At 35.5% G+C, this 21,895-nt stretch overlaps 1 protein-coding gene across 5 annotated transcripts in view; it reads right to left on the bottom strand.

Annotated features, from left to right (window-relative positions):
• Positions 1-21,895, bottom strand: part of MYO16 (myosin XVI) — a 375,232-nt gene that overhangs the window by 205,888 nt on the left and 147,449 nt on the right. For all 5 annotated transcript variants that reach the window (XM_064646535.1, XM_064646539.1, XM_064646537.1 and 2 more), the window contains 3 exons: positions 19,534-19,642; positions 8,600-8,724; positions 4,644-4,769 (listed from right to left, as the gene is read on the bottom strand). In XM_064646535.1, coding sequence (XP_064502605.1) covers positions 4,644-4,769; positions 8,600-8,724; positions 19,534-19,642 — 360 coding nt within the window. The remainder of the gene's footprint in view (positions 1-4,643; positions 4,770-8,599; positions 8,725-19,533; positions 19,643-21,895) is intronic.

Consider the following 21,895-nt stretch of genomic DNA (forward strand, 5'->3'; position numbering starts at 1 on the left):
ACACTGCATGAGAGCGGGACAAAGGAGTTCCAACTGCCATCAAAAACAGTGTTAAAAATCTATATGTCCAGAAGGCTCTGTTAAATTTGCATAGCCAACCTTGGCATATTCTAATTTCTTGAGGCTAGCTTTGCTGCTCTCATAATCTTATTCTGAAGAGGGTTTTGTGTGTCACTGATGCAGATTTGGATGCATATTGCAGAGGTTAATATAGTCCATCATTTTATAAAGGTAAAATTATTAAGGTAAGCAATTCTGATCTAAATACCTCAATAATATCATTTTTTGCTATAATGTTAATATTTCAATGTGCAATAAAAACATAAAATTACTTTTAGGCCTAATACTTACAAGGGGGGAAATGACAACAATCCTAGAAACTCAGAATAACCTTGCTTAAAAAGATGCGTATTTTTTAATGCTATTACCATTATTGTTTAATGTTTGCAGCTGGTAGTATTTCAGTTACCAGTCTACTGCACTCATTGGTAACCTAATCTGTTGCTGTAAGGCAGATTCATTTCTTACAGAGAGACTGACCTTCAAGCAGTAGCCTCAGCTGCCTTATTCTGCACTAGCCATAACCTGTTCAGAACCCTCAAACTCACCAGAAATATTCTGTATTTCTATGCAAGAAAAATGTTCTACTCTGGATCTACACACTCTGCACTGATAAGCATTTATCATTCATCCATGCTCAGTTTCAATATTTGGACTAATAATGTTCTAACAAATTTTAAATGGTAAATTTATCCATGAAATTGGTTTTCTTTACAAACCTATGTAAAGATAAATACAGATTTATTTTTTTTTCAACATCACATAATACATACTGACACTTAAAACTATAATTTATTCCCTGTCTGGAAACAATGCAACAACCTACTGCTATATTTTGCTTGTGATAAGATTGTAGTATTGTTGCAAGTATCTAACTCTGATGCTTCTGTAGGATTCGTTCTGTGCAGTTTTACACTTCCTAAAAGTAAGGTATCAATTCCATACCCACTTCATGATCACTGGGGAGACCTAGAAGACCAGTGGGCAGTTGACCCATCCTTTGGCCCCTTTGGTCTGGATTCCTCCTCCAGAATTTTAAAATGTTCAAATTAGACCTCTAGCATATGCTAGCTGTCCATGACCTCTATAAGAGAGAAGGGTCATTCCCCCTATTTTAAATGCACCCCCTAGAATTGTCTGAGTTGTCTTCTAGAGGTGATTCTTCACATTAAACAAGACAAAACTTGGTCTTTGTCCTTAAGGTTAGTTGCCTAAATTTAGTTGAGAAGAACCCCATCTAAATAAAAATGGGTTTGCCATTATCGAGGTATCTCTACAAGCCAGGTTTTGATTATAATGTATGGATGTAATGTCTTTCACATGCTTAGCTCACTCAGATTGATGTAACTTTCTCCAATAATTTCTAATACAAATTACTGTGAAAGATGGAGCAATATGCTTAATTTACACTTAATTTCCACTTAATTTACAACTTGAGATTTGTAGCAAGAAGCTTACAATGCCGTTATTCTTTACAAATTTCCTCCTGTGCAGATACAAATCTAATTTTCTCACTATAAATTTAAAACTTCAGCAGTTTCTTCTTTTGTTTTTCCCCAGATAAAGTAAATTAGTACCACTTCTATTGTTGCAATGGTCTTACAAATAGCCAAATGTGGTGGGTTTTTTTCCATTTTGTGTATTTTGTGTATTTGTAAACATAGAACTGTATATGTGTAGAGTTCAGGTCCTTCAACGGAGTCTGGATGCCACTCTGAAATAGTATTAACAATTTCTTCATATCACAACTGAAACTTTTTTGGAACATAATATTCAAAATGCATGTATGTAATGTCTATAACATAAAAGAGTTCAAAAACTAAATCTGTAATTTGTATAACTAACTCAATAACATTTTATTCATGTGAGTAGCTTCTCCATATGAAAAATATATATGTAGATACTTAGTAAAGAGGAAAAACTAGCAGTCCCTATGACTCATGCAATGTAATATTATTTATATATTGGATGGGCTTTAGTTGCAGGTAATGCAGCAGCAGTGCTAGCAAACTACTTAACAATAATGGTTTAGAACAGGTTTTTTGAAATTTTTGTTACCAGTCATTAAAGGGTCATTGTTTATTAGACAAGCTACAAGACAAAAAAAGGCTATTTTTCTGTTCAGATACATTCCTGGAAGGATAGAAATCCCCTCAAGAACTGAAAAGGACACCAAACTAAAACCAAATAGACTTTTTTATAGTCTTCCAGTAGAAGATACAGATTTATCACTATAGCAAGTTTTTCAAGTGAGACTTCTTAAAAAAATATGCCACAAATATGTGTTAGAAGAGTGTGAAAATGTAAGGGATAGAGTCCAGAACTTATGTTAATGACTGTCTCAGGGCACATTAATATTTTTGGCTAAAAAGTAACTATTCACAGATAAATATTTTTTAATTTGAGAGACTATCCAAATCATGTATTGAGTAAGGTTATTCCCATCCTGCCATACTAGTTTCCCCAAATAGTAACAATGCTCATATTAGCCTATAATTAATTACTCAAAATGGAATTATAAATACGCTATGCACATGAATTCATATTAAGGCTAAAAGATGTTTCAAAATTATCATCATAAGAAAGGAAATTTTAAAAACACCCCAATGGCTTCATTACTGAAAGAAATATTTCCCTGATATCTAATAAATCCCTTTTATAAAGGAGTTTAAATGATTTACTTGTTTTCCACAAACAGAAAGATGTATTTATCTCCCAAATAACACTGGAAAATTATTTATAATGATAATAAGCTATCTCCAAATTGTATTATGAACACTACGAAGGGAAGATATTTTGGTCTGTGTATATCTGCTAATTTCAGTAAGGAAGAGTGCAATGTTATTTCATTTGTCTTTCTCTGTGCATACCCATAGTACTTGTACAGAGACTAGCACAATTGGTCCCTGACTTCTCACTGAAAACTCCTGAAACAATAAAGAGTTTCACCATTAGTAGTAACACAATCATTATGTGGGACATAAAGGGAGATACAGTTCAACAGAAGTGCCAGTAAAAAGGATCACTTCACAAAAGAGCAATCTGACACCTCAGAACCCTTCAAAAAGAAACATTTTTTTCCATTAGCCACTTTCAATTACAAACTTTATATGCACAGATCTGTTTCAAAAAGAAGAATATCTAACTTCACAACAAAAAAAGTATTTCAAGTCGTCCAGGGTTAGTGTTGGAAACATATGTGTTACACATATATAAGCAAAGACAAGTTCTTTTCCAGTCCATTCAAGTCAATTCTTTCAAGTCCTTTTCAATAAAAGGAGGGTTTTGATTTCACACTAGAAGAAATGTACAGCCATAGCATAACTATAATAGTGGAGTATGAAGCCTGAACTTGTAAGCCATGAAGAAAATAAGAAATAGTAGCCCCACTCAAGACTGTATCACTGCTATTACCTTACTTCTGAATAAGAGTTTTCTTGCCCTACTGAAGTCTGAACACAGGCAGAGTGAGCACATACTGTAGTACCACATGAGGATCCAGAAGGATCAATGAGAGTAGCAGAACTGTAGCAGAATTACAGAAAAGCATAGGACAAGATAGGATGAGAAAACTAAATCTACAGTACATGCAACATACCACTGACACCTCACTTGCTAACAAAATTTTGGTTCAGTATATTTTTTTGGAAAATTTTTCTCTGTAAATTTACACTACCAGAAATTAGTGAAGATACACTGCAGGCCATACATATATAAACCAATGATTTAATCTATTATGAACATATGCTGAGTTTTCACACTCTGTAAAAGAGCAGATACAGGGTATCTCAATATGAGAAATCTGTATCCCAGCAGAACTAATTAGTCTCAAAGACATTTATTTTTACTATTATTTTTACTAAATTTTTACTATCTTCTTGATATAAAGTTTATTATTTATTTTCTGAAGTCTGAGCTAAAATGCATCACAGGGGGTTTTGGAAGGTACCTACAGTTAAGTAGTCATTTGTGAGCCATGAGGTGGTCAGTGAGAGTTGTGGAGAGCTCTCCTAGAGTGGTCAGACTATACAAAGGTTCACTGAGCATATCTAGGGAAAGTGAGGATGAAGGAAAAGTGAAAAGGTAGGATATTAAGAGACACAAGTCATGTCATGGCTACCAAATCCCAAACCACATGCACCCTTCCACAACTCAGTGAATGGAAAACTTTGAATCCAACTGCTAAGTGAATCCTGGACATCCATTCACAGAAATACACACAGCAAAAAAGCTAGGTAAAAATAAACTTTGGCATCAGGCTACAAGAAAATAACAGACAAAAGTGTTTATTTTGTCTTCCTTTCAAATGTCAGTGCAAATTTAATTTTTGCTGGAGATAAACTGATGTTGATGGTAAATTGATTTTAATGAGCTGTACGGGTTGACAGCTTTACAATATTTATCCTCAATGATAAATCCTCAATGACCTCTGTTCTTTGAGATGTCATCTGAACTACACAAATGTGAAAGTTTTGTACATTAAAATCAGAATAGTCACTCTGACTTCAAAATATTTGTTATTGGTACAGAAGACTACCATAAAGAAACATAAAGAAACATAAATGAAAAATATCATGCTTTACCTGTCCATACTTTGCAGCTAAATGTAGGGGTGTCCAGTACTGATTATCCACTACATTGAGATCAGCCCCATGATCCAGTATCAGAGATGCAACATTCTTGTATCCATTAGCACAGGCCACATGCAGCTGCAAGATAAAAGTTAAATGTTGCATGTTAACAGTTTAAAGAACTCAGAAAAATCCATGGTGTGTTATTACACATCCTGACTAAATCATTATAACAGTAAATACAAAATATACATGTGATAACTACAGACTAAAAAACCATTGTGGAATCTTTTTTAGCATTACAAACAAGACCCACCAAAAAAATGTGAATGTTAGCTTATTGAGAACTACTAAACAATCTAGTCTGAGTGCCATTTTTCATACAATTTCAAGCAAAAATCCTTTCAAACACATTCAAAAACTTCATGAACCCAGGAAGAATCATACATTTCAACAGAACGTGAGCTCTCAGAACCTAGACCTTTAGTGGCAGTTCAAATATCCTAGATGTAAGCTGACACTACTTTACTCCAAAATGAATTCACTAACACATAATCAAACCAGGCACATTGAGACTGCAGCACAAAATTAGTCACAGAAAACTCTTTCTCAGTTTTGAACCACAGAGATTTTATTTCCTATAGTTGCATTTCTTCCTTAGATACTTAATCATTTTAATTGGTAATTGTTTAAATAATTTTAGTTGATTTTCTGTATCTGTAAACTTCATTTCAAAGTGGAACAGAAGGAGGGTGGAAAACAGTAACAGACTGAGAGAAACTCAGTTCAGCAGGAACCTCAGGAGGTCAAGTAGCACAACTTGCTGCTAAAGCAGGGACAACTTCAAAGGTAGCTGCGTTTGCTCATGGCTTGTCACTCTAAGTAGCAAATACAGTATGAGTGATAAGGTACAGAACACTGCAGTGGTTAGAAGGGGAAAAGAGAAATTCAAAAATATCTTTGTTAATGGCTGATCTGAGAAGCTGGACATTATTTTTTGCAATGTATTATTATTTAAGGCTCTATATGTGTTTGGCATTTATATCAGCAATCAATTCCACTATCAATGTTGTTTATAGAACAAGATTCTTTTTTTATACAAAAAGACAGACATTTTATTTTTTATTTAATTAATACAAATAGCAAGTATGTAAAATACATATAAAAGCAATATAATACCAAGCAGGTCTTGTGAAGAGAGAAAAAATAGGGAAAGACAAATAGTAGGGCAATAGAAATTATTTTCTCTGGTAATAATCAAGTAAAAGAGGAAAATGCAATAAATCAGGGAAAAATTGTGATTTGCAGTTTTGTTGGAAATTGTTTCCTATATGTGGTGAATAATTGCTGAGGCACATATTTCGTATGATGACACTGATCCAGGTTACTTTCTCGTGATTCTCTGTTATCATTTCAAACATTCCCTCCACTTCTGGGAGCAAAGGGGACAACATTTGAATTTGGAATCTGGCGCAATATAATTGCTCATCCCTGGTCAGAAGGACTCAATACTGAATGGTCACTAAGAATAGGGCATAGGAAGATGGCAGAAATTGAGAACTGAGATTATAGGTGGTAACCTGTATCCACAAATCACAAAGCCCAACTACATGACTTTTTCTTCTTGAAGTATTGTTAGTTGAAGATATTATCTTTCTGATGATTGAAATGGATGAGTAATGGCAAGAAAAAGGTCTTGAAAAAACCTGTTACTGCAACTGTGTAGTTCCAAAGTCACTATAAGCATAGGAGACATCAAAATCAGAGTCCAGGATATCATTTGCCTTACCTACTATTTCTGGTTCATCTGCACATGCAGAGTATGGATGAAGTTTTCACTATGAACATGCTTGATGCAGAGGGATGAAACACAGTGCAACTCATCCAAAATCTTCCCCTGGCAAGGGGGCAGAATACCCCTACCCTGGGGAAGAACACTACTTCTGCATGTTATCAATGCTCTGATTTCCAATGTACAAACCCCTCAAAATTTTCCTATAATTTGACATAGCATTGGAGGGGAGTGCGTTTTAACAGGAGAAATTACATTTTCTATTCAGGCATCAATTTGACAAGTGCTATTTTAAAGCAGTTTAAAAGCTCATAGGACAAAGGAAATATTTTATGACTGAAATCTTTCAAAGAAAAACTGTTACAGTAGAATTTAATAGAAAAATTAATTTTAACAAATACCATTCTGTGTCTGTATTGCATGTGCACATAGATAGGTGCTATGAATCTATGAGAATGTGTGTATTTATATATTTACGACAATACTTTGCTTGATTAAACTTACTAACTTACACATGGATTTAGGCTTATATTCTGTCAAGAGAAAACAAATCTGATTTGAGACTTACAACTGAGATATTTGTCTTCTTTGTACAGACAGATGTAGAACAACAAAACACTATTCCCAGAACCCTTTGATACACATACAACTATCACAGATTGGCTGACTCCACACCCATGAATAGAGAGAGAGCAGTTTCACAAATTCTTTATTTCCCACCAGTTTGTCAAATAAAAATTTCACATAATAGAAATCTCAAACAAAAGCAAAATTATCTACTTTGTAACTACTTCTTGAAAAAAAAATCACAGTTCAGCATAAAAAACTGTTGGAAAAAATATCCTCTTTGTCAATGTTTCATTAAACAAACAACAAAAACCAAACTATTCACAGTGTTTTTCTCCCAGTATTTGCAATACTGTTAAACACATTTCAGACACACATTTTAACTGTTCCAGCTACCTACAGAAAAAGTTTTATACAGTAAGATTTACCTAAGTTCATAACTCAGTTAACTAAGCCAAATCAGACTAAAGAAGCAATAAAAGTTAATTATAATAGCAATGTGTTTTAGCAGCTTAGCTTAAATGTATCAGAAAAGTGAAAGTTAAATTAATACTTTTATGAATTAAATTAAAACTTGTGCTGTTTCTTCCCATCTCTTCCCTGCTTCCCTCCTGTTTTTAAATACAGGTAACTGCCTTGGGGTATCCACCCCAAAAAGTCACAGCGTTCTGTTTCTAGACACAGCCAGTGGCTGGATTCAACAGTCCCAGATTTGAGGCTGTTCACTTGTTTGGTTATATCTTAAACACTCTATAGGTATTAAATATGGACTTAAATACTAATGATTCAGTATATTAATTCAGTATCACACAATGCAATTCGTGCAAATGCAGAAATAATAGTAATGCTAAAAATTATTAGAGTTCTAATTATTTTAGAACAGTGTTTGCAGAAAAACACAAAGTACTTTTTAAAAGTTATTAAATATATTAATGCTGCTGATTTACCATTTATTGATTGGTAATGGTGTTGAAGATTTTATATGTGAAGAGTACATTCCACAGACATGCTATCTATGGAAAAAATACACTAATTTCAAAATTATTTTACAGCTGAAGAAGTAGAAATCCTGACAAAACAAAGGCATGGAAGATCTATTAGCAGACAAACAACATAATGAAACCCAGTGACTACAAATAACATGCAAACTTGGGAGCAGGAGTGTTTATCCACTTATATCATGGATGCTTCATTACACTGAATCAGTATGGGATAGCTTCATGAAACAGTGTTTTAGCCTGGCTGAGCCAGAAGATATGACCCAAAATAGGAATCACTGAGTTATGTTTCAGCTCCTCTCTCACACAGAATATTAGAGACCACAAGTATCTGCTGCAGCATTAAACTACAGTGTTAGTACTTTTTGCTATTAATTTTTATGTTGCATATGTGGCTAGGAGCAAGAAAGTTGCCATTAAAAAGCTGCACTAGCCTATTTTAAAATCTATACTATGCATGGAATTGACATACATGTATTTTCAAAAGGCCAGATGAGAACCAAAATCTTGGTTCATTTTGCTTCTTAAAAGAATTGCCTTGCAAACATTCTTACCAGAATAGTTGCAATACATGTATATTCAATATGTGAAGATTACATATTCCCACTCACCAGGGTAACTCCCTCATCATTCTTTTGATTCACACTTCCTCCACTTGATATAAGCTGTTGGACATCTGTAAGCATTGTCATAGGTCTCTGTATCTTCATTTGGCGCAATGAATTCAGCTCTACACCTGGAAAAAGAAAAGGATAAAACCTTCTGCTCTTTCATTCATCAATAAAGAACAGATATGTGGTTTTGTGTTCTATGTTTGTAGTAGCTCAATCACCATTTAATCAGACTTCAGTGCATACTTATAGAACACATTTACTTACGTACATTTACCAAAAAGTTTACTCATATCTTTATCAGTCAGTACATGGACGATTTAAAGTCAGTCAGTAATATGAAACAAACTGCCCCCAGTGCCTGCAAGAGCACTGGTAGGTAAAGCAGTTGCAATATCATTAAACCCACTGGGACTGCGAAAAGCTGTAAATGGGAAAAAAATTAAACAATCTCAGGAAGCCACTCAAGTGTTTGGTACTTATTTAATGAAAATTATTTTTGGCTGCATTCTTTTAGCCCTGTGTATACATCACAGTACCCAGACCAGTCCCTCAAATCTGTTGGTTCAACTGCTTAAGAGATTGTGAAGTGAAGCAAATGACAGTAAAACTGAACACTTTTTAATGTGCCTGGGTTATTTTTAACTGGGATTAGTTCTCCAGCTGAGCCTAGACCATTGCAAGGCCCCATAAACCAAAAGCAAATGTGGTGTGGAGGCAGGAACAAATGAGAGGGGATGAAAGGAATTAAGGTTATGAAATTGCTTATGTCAGCATTGCTACTGAAAGAAACAGTTGTCAAAGAACAGTATTAAAAAGAAGATAAGCAAGGCAGTCTATAACCGAAAGAAAATATGGTCTCCAGTCTGAAGAGGTTTAAAATTAGAAACAGGATACAACAAAAATGCTAAATTGTTAAATTACCAACTGGCTGTAGTTTTATTGGAATATCTAACCAAAATTCAGGGCTTCATTCTTCTGCTTCTAACTCCACATGATCAATTAAACCCATTTATAGAAAATGTAATTTGAGTATAAAAATTCTTCCTCTCTGCCCTGGCCATGACATAACAAAACACCCACAACATTTGAATAAATGATTTCTTTGTTCTCTTCCACATATGTCAGTGAGCTGAAAAGTGACAAACCATAAGTTTATTTAATTAATATGTATTTAACTTCAGATTTTATCTTAAACAGTTCTTGAAGTTCTTTACATTACTAAAACAATTGACACATTTTTCCAGATAAAATTGTATTTTAAGTTTCTTAATTTTAATCCACCCTGGAACTTGTATAAATGGGTGTACCATATGTAGTTCATCAAAGAATCCCAACAATTTTCTAACATGCTACTGTACACACTGCTTTATGTTCTGCTGTCTGCAACACTTGTAAGAGTTTTAGCTCTGAAGTGAAATGTTCAGGGTAAGCAGTCTTACTAGCCACATTCACTTATTCTCTTAATCACACCCGTTACCTAAATGATACTAAATAACACCAAATGTAAAACACAAATCTAAACATAAGATGGAGAAAATTACGTTTTCTGTATCTGGATTAACCCCATGATCTTTCACATAAATATAATTTAGACAAACACACACACACACACATAAATATATATGAATGATACTGATAGATTAAATTAGACAACCACCCCAAAGCAGAATGTGCTGACATCCTATTGCCTGACAGTTGCTAGACTAGAACACAACGCAAATTTCATAGCATGTTCTCAGTGTCTCCTAACAATCAATGTATTTATTTAATCAGAATGAAAGCTTTTATGCCTTCATCATATTTCAGAGTAATGATTTTAAACTACCTGATGACATTTACAGATTATTGATGCCACATGGCACCAATTAAATCTCTTTTTTTCTTTCAGTTTCTGCCTATTTCCTGATTCTTGCAACAGTAAACTCATGGTTCAACATTCTTGTCTCAGTGGCAGAACTCTCTCAAATACCTAAGTTTATATTTCCAAAACACCATGTGGCATGAAGGGCAATATACACCCAAAATTAGTTATCGTTTGCAGTGCTAACTTAACATTTTAAACATACAGTATTGACAGACAGCCAAAATGAAACTTCACTCATCATGATAAAGCTTTTTCTAATGTTGTCAGGTAGGAAAGATTAAAGTTAAAAAATATATGTAGCATTTTATACCCAAAGAGGGCATCCGTTCTTAAATACTGCTGAAGAACTTATGTCAATTTTTTCTTTCTCTTGATATGTCTGGTAAATAATTACAATAAGTTTTGTTTTTCAAGGATAGAGGCAATGGGTAGAAATTAATACACTACCTCTTTTGTCTGAGAATACTTCAAACACTCAAAACCAAAAACTAAGTTCACAATCCACAAATTAGAAATACCAGTTTAGGCTTCAGCGCACACTTCTCTGGTGGGAAGCTGAGAAGCACATTTATCAAGCATGCACATGTATCATTCTCTGAGGTTCAAACAAGTAGACCTTGTCACTAAGCGCTTTCCCTTAATCAAGTCTGTAGTTCTGGAGAGTCCACCCTCCCTCCCCAGGGAGTGATCCTTTTCAGGAGTTTAGATGGAACAACAAAATGCTACTCATAAAGTAAGTAACTCTTTCTGCCTGAATCAAAGAATGACCTTCCCATTGCTTTTCAAAGGGGAAATGTGGGTTAGATATTCAGCTGAAATGGGATGACAGCCAGCATGAACAGAGGAAGAAAAACAAATTGGCATGAACTATGGGAACAGATTCACATTTTAAAAAATGGAAAGTTAAAAAAAAAAAAAAAGCCATAGGAAGGAAAATACACTCCAAATACCCTGTAAAATCAGAAGAGCTACACGCTTACCAATTCTGCAGGAGATAAAATGGAGACGGAACATTTAAAACTGTAGTGACCCTGCAGGGCACACATTTGGTGATAAGTATCAGTGCTGATGACAGGCAGGAGCATAACCTAAAAGCTACAAAATAAATTACTTCTCACTGTTTAAGAGAAACACCTGACAAAGCCATTTCATGTACTTTGGCTGTCTCACCCTCTCTGGCATATGATCATAGAAGTGACAACCCAAAGGAATATAAAACCTCAGATAAATAATCAAAAAGTAACTTTCAAAAAGTTACAGCGATAAAGAAATACATGGCAAACAGAACTGAGGATTGCTATTAAAAATATTTTCCTCATAAATGTCCCATACGAAGAAGTCTCTCCATCTGCAAGGGGAACACCTGTTCCTGGGACCAGTACAAAGCAAAACACTGAAGCACTCTTTGGGAAATACCCACTGCACACACACTCAGCAGCCACTCCTGTTGTGACTTGCATGCCATTCCCCAGTGGGCTTATAACAGTCTTTAGGAGAGGTCAACGGCCCCTTGTCTTGCGAACACAAATACACATTAAAAACTTAAAACAGTTTTGAGAACCCAATCTCTCCTCCGTACTTCAGTCTTTTGTCACCCTGCCTATATCTGCCTTTCCTGCACAGAGCTGTAAATACAGTAAGGCTCTTTTCACCCCAAGTGTGATGAGCCTCTCTGTACTCTTCCATAATTTGGGGGATACCATGGTTTAGAATTTGTATTTTTCTCTTGTGCAGAATAGAATAGGATAGACATGTTCACAAAAAAACAATTAAAAAAAAAAGTAATTGTACGGTTCTTGAAATAGTAATTTTCATTCATTAAAATATTCAGATATAGCTGTTACTTTATCCAGCTTTATTTGCCTAAAGTTTTAGAAAGACTTTTCTAGCTGCTTAGTAGATAACTTTGTAAACAGCATTATTTTTGTTAGATTACATTGTTAAATAGCTCTTGTGCATATTGCTTGACATTATGTGAATCTGATTTTCTAAGTTCAGCGTATGAACAGATATATGTCAGCAACATTTATTATGCAAGAAGGGAAGCCAATATTTTCAGATTCTGCAAAAGAATGTATGTTTGCAAAACTACTGAGGCCTATAGCTTTAATTCACCGCAGAAGCATCAACTAATTGTTGCTGGAGGGTTTTACCTGTCTGCCTTTAAAGATATCATTATATGATGTCATTACATATGCTTAGGATGTTTAGTTTCACAGACTGTCTCAGGTGAGAAGGGATCTTGAAGGTCACCTACTTCCAACCACCCTACCATGGAGAGAGACACCTTTCACTAGATCAAGTTGCTCAGAGTCCCATCCAACCTGGCCTTGAACATTCCCAGGGATGAGGTATCCACAGCTTCTCTGGGCAACCTGTTCCAGTGACTCATCTTCCTAATATCTAATCCAAACCTACTCTCTTTCAGTTAAAACCACTGTCCTTCTTCCTGTCACTATGTGCTCTTGTCTCTCTCCATCTTTCTTGTAGGCTCCCTTCAGGTACCAGAAGGCCACAATTAGGTCACCCCAAAACCTTTTTGTAGGCTGAACAAACATAATTCTCTCAGCCTTTCCTTGCAGGAGAGGTGCTCCATCCCTCAAATCATCTTAGTGGCCTCCTCTGCGCTTGCTACCAGCAGGTCAATGTCCTTCCTGTGCTGGGGACCCCAGAGCTGGATGTAGCATTGCAAGTGAGGTCTTACCACAGCGGAGTAGAAGGGCAGAATCACCTCCCTTGACCTGCTGGCCACGCTGCTTTTGATGCAGCCCAGGATACAGTTGGCTTTCTGGACTGACAAAGTTTATTTCCTTCTAGTCTGAAAATGCTATCAGAAACGAGATTCCCACTTCCTCCTCATGTAGCTATCAGAGTGACAATTCTCCCATCCTAGTGAAACATGCTTTTTTTCCTCTCTCTTCTATAAATGAGGATACTGATGACCCTTTCAGCTAAAATTAGTTAAATGAACTCTGTCTCTTCTTAACATTTATGAAAACAAAAATATTTTGTGTAATCTACTTTAATAGACTGGTACAATCTCAAGGCTTAATATTGAAGTATTCATTTTTGGATATGCATTGCATATTTATTATTTTATTTTGAATATGAATATGAGAACAAAGAAGCAAAACAAGTATATCACTGTCTCTGCTTACTTGTGACACGTATCATGTCTGAAATGAGATCTTCACATATGGTATTTCAATACTCTGGATTTCTCTGCAATGTCTTAATGTGTTATGGTTAATTTTTTTTGTGAAAGAGCAGTAAAAGCAGGCTAATCAACACATACCATGGAGGCAGGAGCTGAGAGTGAATACAGGGCAGGCAGGGCACAGTCCCTCTATGCAAACAAGAAAATTGAGAAGGTCTGGTGATGGGAATCAAGGCCAATAGCATTTCTGTGAATGTCTGAAAAGCCTCTAACAACAAATCCAGATAAATCAGTTGAAGCAAGGAGTAAAGTCAGTGGTTCAGGGTTGGGGTCAGCAACTGGACTACCGTGGCTGGATGCTGGACACTGGACTACCTCAAGCAAGAACCTGAGCCTAAACATGGCTTCAGAGACAAAGGATGGGTGAAAGATCATGACAATACTTCTCCCAGCTCTGCCTCACAACTTAGCTCTTTTCTCAGCCAATGGCTCCCAGGTTATATGGCTGTACCACATCACAGCTGGTTTTGAGCACAGGCAGCCAAGTGCCAGGGAGAAAGGCTGGGGGACACATCGCAGGGCCTGTGGTGCACTGCAAGCACTGACATTTTTTTCCAACTTGATAAAGGTTATAATTTCAGGAATTCTACAAAAAAATGATTATCCATTTCTTATGGTAACAGAATTAGATTATTCCTTGATAAGTTGGTTGAAAGGATACTAAAAGGGCATCCCCAGCTTCTGATGTTCTTCGCAATCTTCTTTCAAATCTTTGCAAAGCCTATTAGTCAAGGAGATGCCTGTTTTCCTTCTAGTATCAGTCAATAGATCATAAACTACTAGCTATAACTTCAAATGTTAATTCCAGTGCCAAAACTCTGCATGGTAGATTTAAAGGTTTTCCCTTTGATAGAAACATATGGGTAACATGCTGGAAGCACAAAAATATTAAGAGGAATCTAAGACTTCAAAGTCAGTTCCCTAAGAACTAGAAAAAAAACTAAGGTAGCTTATTCATGCTTATATTAGAAAACATAAAGGCCAAAGGAAGATGTCAACTATGGCATTTTCTACTACAACTATGACGTGTCAGCTGTGTGCTTCATTTTTTGGACTTGAAGGGACCTACTGAATCATCTCATTTGGTTCCCTGTTCTCACTGGCAACACCAACACCTATCAATTAACACAGAAAATAGATTTCTTTGTGTGTGATAATCTTATCGGTAGGTGGTTCCTGATCAACGAGAATCAAAGTGAAAAAACTTTGAACCACCCTGAGGCTGTTTGGTTTTGATTGTGTGTTTTTCTGTCCACAAACAGAAACTACTGCAACCTACTGCATCAATACTGTTAAAAGAAAATTTGTAACCATAAATCAAGATCATGGTGCATATGGTTCTAAAATATCAAATATATCAGGGGATTTGGTTTTAGCTGAAGCTTGCTGATCTTTAGTGCTAACAATCCGTATGTGTTAGCATTTTGGTCAGTTCTTACTGCAGTGTATTAGTGTTATTTCCTTAATGTCTGTGAAATAGTTTTAAATATTAAAATCTAGAGCACTATTTTTCTGAAACTATGTTGATTTATATCAACTGCTTTTCTTGAATGCTTTGAAGAAACTATATTATTTTTTTCCCCTTGTTGGATTACTAGATTCTGTAGTGCAACCTCAATGTTAAAACATTTTGGTATACATATTCTGAACATTTTTTTTAATTAATAGCAATCAAAACTGATGAAAAATACACATAACTGGGATTTTCATTTTGATCTTATTCTCACGAAAAGTGCCAGTGTGTTGAGAAACACACCACTGTATCTTCCAGGTGTTGGCAGTTGTGGGGCTGTTGGGATGGCTTCTGTGGAAGAGCCAGGGGCTGTCCCGTGAGGACCACAGACAATTCTAGTCAGCTCTAGCAGGTCCACTGCAGGACACAGCTGAGCTGGTCAGCCACATGTGAACCATGGCAAAGCAGACAGATATTCCTGAAGGAACTGCATACCTGTGAAAAACCCACACCGGAGCAGAGGAAAAGTGTGAAGAAGACTTCCATGACTGCCATGTACTGACTCCAGCTGTTTCTTACTACCTCAACCTATTCTAATTGACAATTTTCACCAAGTTGAGTCTGTTTTGCATGTGACAGTAACTGGTAAGTAATCTTACTGTCTTTATCTCAAAGAACAAGCTTTCTCATCCTGTTTTCTCCCCCTGACCTTCTCAGGAAGGGAATGAGTGAGCAGCTAAATAGGCATTTGGCTTTTAGTGCAACCACACCAGATTTCATGAATAATTTCAAGTTACTGTACATTTTAAATAAAAATTAATTTTTGGTGGGTCTTCCTATCACATGTTAGCTTAATATATAATGTCAGTTTTACAGTAAATTTTTCCTTAATCCTTTGCCCACTAATTTTCTGAATCAGCTTTTCCTACACATGTCATTTCCCTTATGTTGTTCGTTAACTGTTAGCTTCAGGGAAATTCTCCTTATTTTAGTAATTTACAACTTGGCTATTTCTGGCTAATGTTAAACACTGTCTTCAGTGTAGGATTCTGTACTAACACTTAGCTTCTTTGTTTTTTTTTTACTCTACCTACTGCTTCAAGGCAAAAAAATAAATTTATTCCTTCTATTTTGCAGCTGAAGAATAAAGCTTAATCCATTTGCCAGTAAGAATTTAATAAACCATGGTCTATTTTTGTGAAATCTGTACAATATTTGAACTGATTTAAACCATACAAAACTACCTAAATAGATAGGACTTGCACATGATTTTAGCTCTATGTACAGTTTTCTGAGACACCTGGATATGATCCCTTTAATATTCTGATCCATTATTCATACACCTCAGAATATCAAAATAGATTTTGCTGAAGTGCATGAAATCTCTATTACCATGAAGGGTCAATAAGCTTTAACCACCTATTCTAAATTAGAAAGTGAATTGTTAAACACAAAAAGAATATTTTGTAGAAAAGCAATGCCCATTTTTTGTTATGTGCCATAGCAGAAAAAAGAAATATCTTCTATACCTTTGGGTAGATACGTTATTTACACATAGTCATTCTTAGAAAAATAAAATCACAGCAGATGATTTTCTTTTGCTTTTGTAAGAATCAGCTACTGCATAAACTCTTACTATACAACACTCAAGAAAGACATTAATTCACAAATAGTCTTTTCTCAGATTAAATAACATGGCTGATGTTCTTCGAATGCACAGTTACTCCTGAAAGCTGGAGCCTGAGATCTTGGAAGACAAAAGAGAACACCACTTTTTTGGAAATGAATTACGGTGAATGCATCACCTCCTGTGACTTGGCAAATACAGAACCAAGAAACATCTGCCAATCATTTGTAGTTTATAGCTGAGTCATGCAATTCACTATACAACTAAATAGCAAGAAAGGAAGTAAACAAAAACGTTGCATTCCTCAAAGTATTAAGTATTTAAAACAGTCTAATGGAAAAGGAGGGAATATAAGGATCATATGCCATGATCAGAGTTTCACTGACATGTTTTTACAGTAGAACATTCTGCCTCTAAAAGAGAGAACACACTAACAGTCAATTGAAGTTCAATATTTTTTACATGTCGTTAATAAATCAAAAGCTTTGCCGTAAAACAAAAAGATGTTACTTGTTAAAATAAAGGTTATGGAATGCGCCAGGTGGGCTTTCTTGATGATTCCAATAATCAATCAGGTTCAGAATAAAACAGGAAAAATAATGAAAAATCACCTTTTCATTTCACCTCTGGAGGGAGACACTTCCTGGAAGTAAACAATGAAAGGATAAGAAGCTAGAGGTGTAAGTGGCAACAAAGAAAATTCCAACTGAAAGTAAAATGAAAAGAAATTACATGAAGATGGATTAGCACTGGAATGGGAGCCCAGATAGACAGTAGAATCTCCAATCCAACATGGCTCTCAGTAACCTGGTCTACTCTCAGGTGGCCTTGCCTCGGCAGATATCGAAGAGTCATGACTTTCTTTCCATAGCAAAAAAGAACACCAGTAACATGCAAAACCAATAACATCTTGGCACAAAACAAATTCAACAGCTTTTACCAGTGTTTTCCTTGTGGCTGGTCAAACGAATAACCCTTCCACTCTCCAGAGGCAGAACATTTTCCAGCACTCCACTAATGGTGATAGGAATTTAGACACCAAAGTTAGAGTAAAGGCACCTAAATTACAGACTTGTAAATTTAAATGTCATAAAAATCATCCTACATAGCAGACTTCTATGTCTCAGTTAGGTGTTCCGAGCTCCTCTTATAGCACTTGGAAAGAAGCATGAAGTTCAGATGACCCCTTACAGATACGTACCTTCGAAGCATCTCTTTTGCTCTAAGAAGGGTTTGGTATAGAGTGACTACCAGACACTTGATTTAGATAAATCAACCCAAATAAAATTCTAAAGCTCATAAGCCCACTAGGCTTCTGAGTGCCTACTGGTCTGATGGTTACATTGGGTTTAGCTAATAGTTAGTAGAGGTAGATCTCACCTTCATAATGTTTAAGTTTTTTAATTTGGAAAGTTCCTACATTCACAGAATCATTGTTTACTGATGAACAGTGCCTCTCCTAGCTACTGGAAAAGAGGTATCAGTGATACCTAAAGAATCAAAAAAAAATCCACTGTTCCATGCAAGTTCCTTCAGTGTAAACACTTTGCCAAGAAACTAGCCAAACTTTTTTTTCTTTTTTCCCAAATCTATTTTATTTTGCAAACAAACAGAGAGACAAACCAAGATAAGAGAAAACATTTTCTGATAGATCTGCATTAATAATTGCAAGTAAGCAGACTACCTCTTGTATGCTACAGGCTTGTTGCATGCTACGTGTTAAATACCACGAGCCCAAGTATTCAGACCATTATGACTCCAAATATCTGCATTTTTCAAAGCAATAAAGTTAATAGCTGTCCTGCCATTAGGAAAATCCAAAACCAGAGTTCCTGAGCTGCAAAGACATTGCCAAGCACAGAGGAAGAAAAATTATAAAACAGACCTACGCAACACACTAGATGTGCTATGGACTAACAGTATAGAACCTGATAATGAGTGTGATTTCCTTGACAGTGTAAGTTAACTTCTATTTTAAGTGTTCATTAACAGAATATAATTTAACTTAGTTTATGCTGAAAAAGATTTCTTACAGGGAGGCGATGTTGAAATCACACATTTTTCATTACAGTTCATTATTTCTGCTTAATGCCTTTTCCTCAGAGTTAAGATGAGCCACATACAATGTTGAGACAACCTATTACAGTCAAAAGCAATGCTAGAAATCTCACTTCAGAACTCTTATCTAAGTTTTGAACTGATGAGCAAAAAACCCATTTTTTCAACATAGGTCCTGTCATCTATAACATATTAAGCATAATTCATAATAGAAATCTACCTACAGTATTTTCATAATAAGAAAACCCCACCAAAACCAATACTGATATTTTTGAATAAGTGATAAATCATCATATGCATTTCCATTCAAACAGTTGGCAGAGATTTATTTATTTAGCAGTCACTCGAAAAAATATACTCTGAGACACACATAACTCACATGTGAAATGAAATACACATGTGAAACCTGGTCCTCGAATTGTAAAATTAATTGTTTTAAAAGCTTCTGCACTGTTGCAGTTTTTTCTGCCTTGAATTTACATTCTAGTATCTCCATATGAAAGGACAAAAGCAGATTTGACAATGGCAACTGCCACTACCTTTGTTAGTTTTTCCAATCTAAACACACTCTAAACTTTTGTGACTCCAAATCATCTTCCTGCCCTTCATCTCCGAAGTCATATAGTTCAATTTGCTTTGGTGTGACTTACATTAAATCAATATACTTCCTTATCATTTTTATGACATTCCAAAAGCTGAAGAGCTGACTTACCATTTTCTTCCAAGTACATCAGAAGGATGCTGCTAGATTCAGTCCCTTCTACAGCATAATCAAGTGCAATATTTCCATTAACATCTTGCAGAAGCACATTTGCTCCAGCCTACAGACAAGAATTAAAAGCATTTTAGGATTTTGCAGTGAGATCTCAAAACACAACTGGGGTTCTTACACATTCCCATTCAAAAACACTTCAAAGCTGGGGATCTTAGACAGCAGGCTGATTATAACCTTAAACAAAACCAAACATACAAAAAGGCAAAGACAAAATAAAGGACTCTTGAATGTCAGAAAGCTGGCTTTGTCTGAGACAGCTGACACTGTTGCCACACTAGCTGTCCAGTCTGCCTTTGCTACACAGATGTCTGAGCTGCTCATCAGTGAGTTTTGGAACCACCACCATTTGCAGCAGTATTTTTAAATAAACTGTCACAGATTACAGTCAAAAGCACTACACAGTAACCAGCAGCAGTTCAAAAGCTGACTGACAAGCAGCATAGATGCCCCTGCAGAAGGGATGGGTAGACAGCTGGTATGGGTAACCTCGTCAGCTGGCCCGACCTCTTATGGCCTTATCCATCAATCCAACCTCAAAGAGAACCATCCATTGCCAAATAAAATTGCCATTTGTCACTAACTGGAGACAATGAAAGTGAGTTTGATGATTTCAGCTGAAATTTCAGGTTGAAATTTCTTTAATTCAAAATTCAATATAAAGGACAGACAACTAAGAGGAACCATTGAGGGATGGTGTGGGTGGGAGGAAGAGATTCATGAAAAGCTTGAAAAGAAATCACCAGCATGATAAGAAAACTTGTATTTTCTATATTAAATATTGTTAATGTAGGAATTTGTTCTATGAAGGGGAATCTTTTTACCTTTTTTTTTTAATAAGAAAGCTCTCATACTTGAAAATTCATAAATGTCTGGTGGACATAAAATTTTACTAGTGTTATATCACTAGAAGTTACAAGATCAGTTAAATGTCATTTATCTTCCTCAAGAGGTCATAATATTAATTAAAGTGTCCTCTCTATTGCTTTTAACTGCAAGGAATTATGAAATAGGATTGACCTTAGGTAAATTTAATAACTTTTCATAACAGCTTGTATGATAAAGAATTTAGCTAATATAGTTGAGAAGTACCAAGGACAGTCTCTCTTAAAACCACAGCAGCAGTGGTCAACTGTAATATGAAATTATTAATAGAATGTATGACTGCTTCTTTCAGGAGCTTTCTCTGCAAGTATTGTAGCAAAAAAACCCTCAGAACGGGCTCCTGACCCCTGCACTCTGAGCTCCTGGCTCAGAGTGAAATATGACATGAAACACTAGCAAATTCAGGTAGGTCTTATGTCATCAAATTTAAGGTATAGTCTGAGATGATTTCCTGAGTTTGCATCATAGTGACAAGGTGACAGAGAGGCATCAAAAATGACTCACCTCAGCTGTTTCAAACACCTCAGATATCCTACTAGACCATATTCTATGCAGCAAAATAATCTATCCTGCTACAAAACACACTACATTCTTCTAGTTTTCTCTTGTTGTTGACTGTAAGGGAAGCCTAGACAACAAATTGAAATTATATGTATATTTTCTGAATTGCTAAACAATATTAGATGAGAGGATTTGACTCTCATGCTTAGTGAAAAGGAATGAAAGGAGACTTGCAAGTGTAAAATCTTACATTCATTATAGTGCTATGAAAATAAATTTCTACTTTCCTGTCCTGCCAGATAAAATCAAAAAATTATAAAAAAAGCAAATAAATGGTGGATTTGAAGATCACAGGATCTTTGAAGGATATTTTAACTACTTATTGCACTTGTTCCACTACTAGGAAGTATGATTTTTGTTTGTTTTGTTTTCTATTCACTGATCCATGAGAGTTTGCTGGTGACGGTAGAATTATGGAAGAAACACAATTTCATATCTAACTGATTTGCAGATAATAAAAACCCCACAAAATCTTGCAGGTATCTATTATTTCTGGTATATAGATAATCTCCAGGCAATGCTAGAAGAACATTTTCTTCTTTGTTGAGTTAAGAAACCAAATGACCTTTGACATATAAAATTCAGGAAAAAATGGGATAATTATCTTGGTCAGTAGCACACTTTTAACTCATCTCTAAGATGTAATATCACTGAAAGAAGAATTTAATGTGGAATTACTCAGCTCCAAGTAATTTTTATTGGGTACTTCTATATTAATTCCTTTCTTAAGAAATGTTCACAATGATCGCAAATAGAGGGTCAAGTTTGGTGAAAGTTGCGGCAGAAGAAGTAGGAGAAGGTCTCAGAATTTAGGTGAAGATGCAATTCTGGATAATGATGCACATCTAATGTAGTA

Source organism: Pseudopipra pipra, chromosome 2, assembly GCF_036250125.1.
Source record: "Pseudopipra pipra isolate bDixPip1 chromosome 2, bDixPip1.hap1, whole genome shotgun sequence".
In the NCBI taxonomy this organism is placed as follows: domain Eukaryota; kingdom Metazoa; phylum Chordata; class Aves; order Passeriformes; family Pipridae; genus Pseudopipra; species Pseudopipra pipra.